Source organism: Artibeus jamaicensis, unplaced genomic scaffold (genome assembly GCF_021234435.1).
Source record: "Artibeus jamaicensis isolate MK-2021 breed Jamaican fruit bat unplaced genomic scaffold, CSHL_Jam_final contig_1526, whole genome shotgun sequence".
NCBI lineage: Eukaryota > Metazoa > Chordata > Mammalia > Chiroptera > Phyllostomidae > Artibeus > Artibeus jamaicensis.
Window position 1 is genome coordinate 83,592 of NW_026521297.1, and position 8,625 is coordinate 92,216.

Sequence of the window (8,625 nt, forward strand, 5' to 3'; positions counted from 1 at the left end):
CCCCCTGCAAGGGGACCCGCTTCCTTCAGCCTCTGCTCTCAGACAAGTCTGCCTGGGACGTGGGCCCCGTCCCCGCTTTCTGACGGTGAGTGTCCGCAGGAGCACCGGAGGGGACCCACGGGAGGGGGGCGAGAGGGGGACAGGAGTGGGCAGCAGTTAGGAGGTTCCTTCCACTCAAGATCCCCTTTTGTGTCCACACAAGGGCCGGTGTGCAGTGTGCAATGTTTGCAGAACAATCCTGCAGGGAACAGGGGCTCCATACTGATTTCGGGGACACTGCTGGGTTGTGATCACTGCAGGAGAGAAGGAGGGTAGGCGGGGCGACTGGCCCAGGGCAGGGGGACCCTGGAGGACTCAGGGACAGTGAGGCAAGGTCATCACTGCCGGAAACGGTCTCATCATTCGCACCCGGCTCCCCACAGACCCCTGATTTCCTCCGGTGCCTGCCCACCAGGTGGCCCGGGTGCCTAAATATTTGTTGACTGGACAGAAATAGAAGTGACAGGACACCCCCAGGGGGCCAGGTGTTGTGGCTGCAGCAGGAGGGAGGGGCGCCTCAGAGGTGCCCAGGGGGAATGGGAGCAGGGCAATTTGGGGATGGGGTTGCTGCTGAACTGGTTACACTGGTTACTCACTTCTTCCTGAGGCTACGGCTTTGCCCTTGTCCCAGTGGATGGAGCAGCCCCTGGGGCCACCCAGGTCTGACAGAGGGGGACCTTGAACGCGGGGAGTCTGGCCCAGGCTGATGTGCAGCCACATGAGCCTGCCCTTTCTCACTGTGCAGCCCTGGGCCCTTTGAGTGGCCTCTCTGGGCCTCAGTCTCCACATCTGCAAAGTGGGGACAACAACAAGTTGCCACAGTGATTCAGTCAGATGAGCCGTGGCAGGCTGGTGTCTCAGTCGGGGCCTGCTTTGAGGAATCCCAGGTAGATCTGAGGGTCAAGGGCAGGGCTCTGGGGCCTGAGGTGTCTGGGCTCTGCTCCTGGCTGGGTCACACACACCTGTGTGACCTCGAGAATTGACAGAACCACAGTCAGCCTCCATTTCCTCATCTGAGAAATGGACGTCTGAGCTCCAGGGAGGCAGTGGTCAGCGTCCCTAAGAGGCCGTGTTGCATGGTGACCGGGAGGACACAGGCCTGGGGCTCAGGGGCTGGCTGAGCCCTGGCTGTGCCACTGACATGGGACACAGGCCTGGGGACCCTCGTCTGGGAAGTGGGATGGGAACAGGAAGTTCTCACTGCACGACGGCTCCCCAAGACCTGGTTCCCGGGGCCCAGCCGGCAGTGTCTGAGCACCAGGGACTCCAGCTGGAGGTCACTCAGGGGATCCACTGCCTGACCTGGGGCGGGCACCTTCCTCCCCGCCCTGAACCTCAGTCTCCCTGCCTATAGAATGGGCTTATCTCCATGAATACCAGCCGGGTGGGCGTGAGCCTTCAGGCCTCACCTGTTGAAGCACCTGCCCAGCCAGAAACCCGGCCCCCCCGGGCTGCTGAACCCCAGGAGTCCTGAGCACCCCACAGGCTGGCCCCCAGGGCAGGGACAGCGGTCTCCACTCCCCCGTACTGTTCGGGACCTTGCAGCTCCATTTCCCTGGCAGGGCGTTCACAGGGTCAGGCTCGTCGTAAATTCCCCATGAGAGGTCAACGCTGCTATTTTCTGTGCTCAGCAGACCAGACTCACAAAACGCTTTCGGCAGAGTATCTGCCGCAGGGACGAGTCCTGAGGTTCTGGTACCATTAGCTGCCTCATCTTTAAAAAAGAAAATTATTTTATTGACCTTAGAGAGAGGAAGGGTGACCGAGAGTGGACCGCCGACTTGCTGTCCCACTTATTGATGTACTCACGGGTTGACTCTTGTGTGTACCCTGACCAGGGATTGAACCCACAACCATAGCAGATCAGGACGCTGCTCCAGCCAAACGAGCTACGCAGCCAGGGCTCAGCAGCCTCCTCTTGTCGCCAAACCCAGGCACAGTTTAACCTGGGTGCTCACTATTACTTCTGTTATTTTTCTTTGCCCTTGTCTAGTCGGCTCTTACCAGAGGCCTCCATCCTCCAGGTCATTATCACTATCAGCTGCTTTATCTGGCACCGGCTGGTTGCTCCCTGAAGCTCAGATTCCCCACCCATAGGTTGGAACCATTGGGGGTTGGGGGGCGAGTTCCAGGCTCTGAGGAAGGCCAGCAGCTTGGCAGGACCACCTGGGGCAGATCCCCCGACGCAGACTCCTGATCTGGCCCCCGCAAATGGCCCTGAGCAGTAAATAGTTTCAGATCCTCCACTTCCACTCTCTCCAGAGGTTCTGATGGGACATCGCCACCCCCTGGAGAAGAAAGAGAGAACCTGGGGAAGCCCAGCTGGGGGCTGGGAGACATTGGCCATTCAGGGGCATTCAGGGTCGGAATCGCCAGTCTCCACCCACAGCCTGTGTGGACCCCGGGCAAGTCACGGCGCCCGAGGCTGAGGGTGTTCTCATCTGCAGAGTGAGAGGGTCACAGCACTCTGGCCCCTACCTGCCTGGGCTGTGCACAGGACCCAGTGACGCCCTGCACCTGGAAGGCCTGGGTAGGGGTTTTCTACGGCTGGGTAGCAAAGCAAGGGCAGTAAATGTTCACAATGTCGTACCGTTTCCCAGGGATGGGAATCCAGGAGCAGCGTGACTACATGATCCTGGCCGGGTTGTCTCACGCCACCCTGCCCAGAAGTCCACCAGGGCCACTGTCATTGGGGGGCTTGACTAGGGGAGCTCATGCCCATGGCTGTTGGCTGGAGGCCTCCTTTCCTGGCCACATAGGCCTGTCCACGGGTCAGCTGGGGCGTCCGCCAGCTGGAGAGCCAGCCTTGGGGGTCACATCATCATCTGTGACATCCTGTGGGTTGTACCAGTCAGCCCTGCTCAGTGGGAAGGACCATTCAAGGGTGTGAAGACCGTTATTGGGCGCCACCGAGGACACCAATAGATTCTCCCGATCTAATGCTGGTTTTGCTTTTTTTATTTTCACCAGCACAGAGCCTCCCTGTTGCTGCCCTATCAGGTCCTACGAAATCTTACTCCACTTTTCCCCCATGTTCCCACGTCCCAGTCACAGTGGACACCTTGTTGTTCCTCCAGCAAGAGAAAAAAAACACTCCAGCCCTGCTGGTGTGGCTGCGTGGACTGAGAGCTGACCTCTGAATCAAAGGGTTTTTGGTTCGATTCCCAGTCAGGGCACAGGCCTGGGTTGCAGGCCAGGTCCCCAGTAGGGGGTGCACGAGAGGCAGCCACACATCGATGTGTCTCCCCCTCTCTTTCTCCCTTTCTTCCCCTCTCTCTGAAACCTCTCTCTTCCTCTCTCTTTCTAAAAGCAATGGGGAAAAAAGTCCTCAAATGAGGATTAAAAAAAAGTTCTCCAAACTAAAAACAAGGTATGGGCAGAGCACACCTCCCAGGGGCAGCCACTTTTTACCCTCCAATGTTCTTGCTGGCAATTGTTCATACATGCAGTTGCATGTACATGCATCATACAAACACACGCATGTCCATGCCTGCATCTGTTGGTCTAATCATTCCCACACACACAAACCCACTCATCCACCCAATAGCTACCACCTACAACCTCATATGTCAAAAATGCACTTGGAGGTCATCGTTCGGACTTCTGTAGTTTGTTTCAAACTTCACTTGAGGAAATGCTGATTGACTTTAGAGAGAGGGAGAGGGAGGGAGAGAAATATCGGTGCGAGAGAGAAACATCCATGGGTTGCCTCCCCCATGTGTGCAGACGGGGGACTGAACCTGTAACCTTGGCCTGTGCCCTGACTGGGGACCAAGCCCTGGAGCTTTCAGTTAATGGGTGGATGCTCCAACCAACTAAGCCACACTGGCCAGGTTCACTTGGACGCTTTAATGTGACGTTTCCTTAGGGCAGGGGTGTCAAACTCATGTTCATGGGGGGCCATATCAGCCTCGAGTTTGCCTTCAAAGGGCCGAATGTAACGTTAGGACTGTAAATGTACCTACTCCTTAACTGTTAAGGAGTCGAAATTACATTCGGCCCTTTGAATGCAACCACGAGGCTGATGTGGCCCCGGATGAAAATGACTTTGACACCCCTGCCTTCGGGTCATCGACCAGCCCAGGTCGCCTGGGACTCTCCCAGGCTTGGCCCTGAAACCCCGCATCCTTAGAAACCCGCTCCGACCCAGCCCGGCCGGGTCAGCTGGCCAGCCTGGGCTCCGTGTTTCTGCATGAGGCTGTCTTCTCCGGGGTCAGAGAAGAAAAGGTTTTGGAGAGGGAAGTAACAGGATTGGATTTTTAATTTTTAATCCTCACCTGAGGATAGGTTAGGGTTTTTTATAGAGAAAGAGGAAATGAGAGCCAAAAAGAAACATCGATCAGTTGCTCCCCATAAGCGCCCCAAACAGCGATAGAACACGGAGCCTAGGTTCTGTGCCCTGAGCGGGGAACATACACTCCAGCCTTCGGTGCAGGAGCCATTCAGCCAGGGAACAGTCAGGGCTTTCAAAGGACGAGGCAGGGAGAAGAGCTGTCCCTTACAGTGTCCATGACAGCTTCAGCTCTGCTTGACAGAGTCTTGGTGCAGCCTGGAGGACCCTGAGCCGAGGGCTAGTTTGGGGAAACTGAGGCACCGAGGCCCAAGGCCACGTATCTTCGAAGAGACTGAGGCAGGCTGTTGGAACCTAAGCCTTCCTGTCCCCGCGAGGCAGCCGGGGGGTGTCTGAGCCCTGTCCACTCTTCTCTTGCAGGCCCCACTGGCCTGGGCCCGGGCCTCCCCGACGAACATGATGGCGTACATGAACCCGGGGCCTCACTACTCCGTCAGCGCCTTGGCCCTGAGCGGTCCCGGCGTGGATCTGATTCACCAGGCTGTGCCCTACCCGAGTGAGTAACAGCCCTTCTCCCCGCCGCCCCAGCTGGCCCCCACCTCCGGGGGTCCCTGGTCCTCAGGAAGAGGATGGGCACTTACAGGGGTGACATCAGGGCCACACACAAATGCAAAACACCACTCCTGGTCACGGGCAGAAAAGCACAGGGACTTTCTTGGAAACTAGGATGGAGGTGACTTGGGAGCAGGGAGAGCAATCTGGAAGAGGGACCTGGAGACATTCCCATCTGTCAGCAACCCTGTATTTCTAAGAAAAGTGAGCGCTCCGGGTTTTGTTTTGTTTTTTGGTTTTTTGGTTTTTTGTTTTTTTTTTTTAGCATGGCATTATTTTTTAGCTTATTTTTTCATTACTTGGAACATTATGGACCTGCCACTTTGATAGGCTAGAAATGGTTGAAAGTCCACAATTCCTTCAGTGCCTAAAGACATTTTAAAAAGGTGCAAAAAACAAATCCCTCTACCTCCTTACAGGGCTCCCCGGGGTGTGGGGTGAGCCCCAGAATGACAGGCAAAGAGGGGCCCATTTCCAAGGGGTGGAGCGGAGCCTCAAGGTCAGGGCAGATGAACACCCCTCTGGGGGCCTCACACCAGCTGCAGGGGAGCATGGGAGGCCGGGGTCATCTGCAGTCCCATTGTCCTGTCCCCCACCCAGGCGCCCCGAGGAAGCAGCGGCGGGAGCGGACCACCTTCACCCGCAGCCAGCTGGAGGAGCTGGAGGCGCTGTTTGCCAAGACCCAGTACCCGGATGTGTATGCCCGTGAGGAAGTGGCTCTGAAGATCAACCTGCCGGAGTCCAGGGTTCAGGTGCGATGTTCTGGTCCCTGGGCCCCTCCCAGCCCTTCCTGAGACCCAGAGCCGTGGGAGGAAGGAGGGGTCCCAGAGGGAAGAGCCACCATCAGAAAGAACCCTAAAAAAAAATTCCTCATTGGCCTTATCTCTTACCACTCCCACACTTCCCACTGTCCCCCCTTGCCAGCTGCCCCACCCCTCACCATTCTTCCTCTAGCATGCCTGCCAAGCACACTCCTGCCTCAGGGCCTTTGCACTCTCTGTTCCCTCTACCTGGAAGGTTTATTCCCCATCACGCTGTTCAAGACCTCTACCAATCAATCAAGTCACCTTGTCAGTCAATGAGATTTAGACCAACGGTCGAATTTAAAGTTGCAATTTGGCCCTGACTGGCATGCTCAGTTGGTTGAGTGTCAACCCCCAAAGCAAAAGTTCACCAGTTTGATTTCTGGTCAGGACACATGCCTGGGCTGCCAGCCAGTCCCCAGTTGGGAACCCGTGCAACACATCATCGTCCCTGCCTTCCCCTCTCACAATCACAATCAATGCTTCTCTCCCTCTCTCCCCTCTGTCCCCTGCCTTCCTCTCTCTCCAAAAATAAATAATAAGAATCGTTCAAGTTGCCATCTTTCTCCACACCCCCACTCTACTGTTCCCCCTTATCCTATTCAGCTGGGTCTTCTATAATATTTGTCACTTTCTAAGATACTATGTGATTTACTTGCTTACTGTTTATTTATAATCAGTCTCCTCCACTAGAATGTCAGCATCACTGATGGAGAAGACAGTCAATGCATGTTCATTGACTGATCGAGTGAATGCATGTATGTGTGCATGTGTGTTTGTATGATTGCATGTATGTACACATGATTGGGTGGAAATGTATGATTGTGTGTACATACTGGATAAGTGTATTTATGTGTATATGAATGATTAGATGGATGGATGATGGATGGATAAGTGGATGGATGGATGGATGGATGGATGGATGGATGGATGGATGGAAAAGTAGATGGATGGAAGGATGGATGGATAAGTAGATGGATGGATGGGTGGATGGAAGGATGGATGGATGGATGGATGGATGGATGAATGGATGGATGGATGGATGGATGGATGGATGGATGGATGGATGGATAAGTAGATGGAAGGATGGATGGATGGAAGGAAGGAAGGAAGGAAGGAAGGAAGGAAGGAAGGAAGGAAGGAAGGAAGGAAGGACGGATGCATGCATGCATGCAAGGAAGGATGGACAGATGGATGGACTGCCCATAACTGACTGCAAAGTGGAGAGGTGTGACTCTGGTGTGTCTCACCATTAAGCAGCATCCTTCCGGAGCACCGTAAGGGCTCTCCTGCTCATCATCCCCACTCACCCACCTGCTCTCTCCTCTCGCCCCCACCCAGGTGTGGTTCAAGAACCGCAGAGCTAAATGTAGGCAGCAGCGACAGCAGCAGAAACAGCAGCAGCAGCCCCCAGGGGCACAAGCCAAGGCCCGTCCTGCTAAGAGGAAGGCAGGCACATCCCCAAGGCCCTCCACTGACATCTGTCCAGACCCCCTGGGCATCTCAGATTCCTACAGCCCCCCTCTGCCTGGCCCCTCGGGCTCTCCCACCACAGCAGTGGCCACTGTGTCCATTTGGAGTCCAGCCTCAGAGTCCCCTTTGCCTGAGGCCCAGAGGGCTGGGCTAGTGGCCTCCGGGCCTTCTCTGACCTCGGCACCCTATGCCATGACCTACGCCCCAGCCTCTGCTTTCTGCTCTTCCCCCTCAGCCTATGGGTCTCCCAGCTCCTTCTTCAGTGGCCTGGATCCCTACCTGTCTCCCATGGTGCCCCAGCTGGGGGGCCCGGCTCTCAGCCCCCTTTCAGGCACCTCTGTAGGCCCCTCCCTGGCCCAGTCCCCCACCTCCCTGTCAGGCCAGAGCTACGGCGCCTACAGCCCAGTGGACAGCTTGGAATTCAAGGACCCCACAGGCACCTGGAAGTTCGCCTACAACCCCATGGACCCTCTGGACTACAAGGATCAGAGTGCCTGGAAGTTTCAGATCTTGTAGAAGCGGCTCATCTGCATCTCCCTCCATCTCTTGTTGAGATCTGCCTCCCTCAAGCTTCGGACTGCAGCTCTGAGAAAGCAGCAGGAGCAGCCATGCTGCCAAAGGCTGTTCTACTTCCTAAGCAGATTAAGTCCACACAGTCCGCCCTTCTCCTCCCTGAGGCAGAGGCCCCTCCAGATCCAGGGGGAGAGCAGCTCAGTGCTTCCCTCAATCCAGCATTCCATCTCATACCCATTTCAACTGTCATTTTAATCCAGGCTGGGGCTGAGAACTTGCCCCGATATGCAATGAAACCAAGCTTCCTGTTGACTTGGGGGTAACATTTAGGTCAGAATGGAGATGCCATTGAACAAACAAGTAGAAAGGCTTAATTCCTTAACTTTCTACGTGACCCACTTCTTTAGCATGTGGCCAGAGATCCTTCTAGAACTTCCAAAGACAGACTTTAAGAGGCCCCATCATGGAAACTTAGGCCAGTTGTACAGTTAAATCAAGAACATTTACTCAGCAATGTGAGCAGACGTCACAAATGCCAGGTGTGCACGGTAGGTTTAGGGGGCTGTTTGCTATGTATCTGAGCATCTATTTCTTCTTAGTTTCTCCTTAAAGAGACTTCATCATTCAACCATTCACTCATTTGGACATTGGGCAAGGACACAGTGGGTAGAATGGAAGGCAGGTTGTCTGTTCCACGCCTGTTGGTTTTTCCTTTTGTTTGAGGCTGTTCTAAAATGAAGGTTACCCAGACCTTGGAGGAATTTTGGTATATAGCATAGCAGCTATAGCTGTGGGTGTTTCAAAGAGAAGAGGAGGTAGACAGGCTTCCCACCTATAAATACACAAAAGCCAGTGGGGGGGGCGAATTTGGAGGAAGGCCTTCATTTCAAACAG

At 55.0% G+C, this 8,625-nt stretch overlaps 1 protein-coding gene across 1 annotated transcript; it reads left to right on the top strand.

Moving 5' to 3' along the window:
* On the top strand, positions 1-8,625 carry LOC119035968 (cone-rod homeobox protein). The gene is made up of 4 exons (XM_037127507.2): positions 1-85; positions 4,751-4,886; positions 5,543-5,694; positions 7,087-8,625. Exons 2-4 carry the CDS (start codon positions 4,787-4,789, stop codon positions 7,732-7,734), a joined length of 900 nt encoding a protein of 299 aa, XP_036983402.2. The 5' UTR covers positions 1-85; positions 4,751-4,786; the 3' UTR covers positions 7,735-8,625.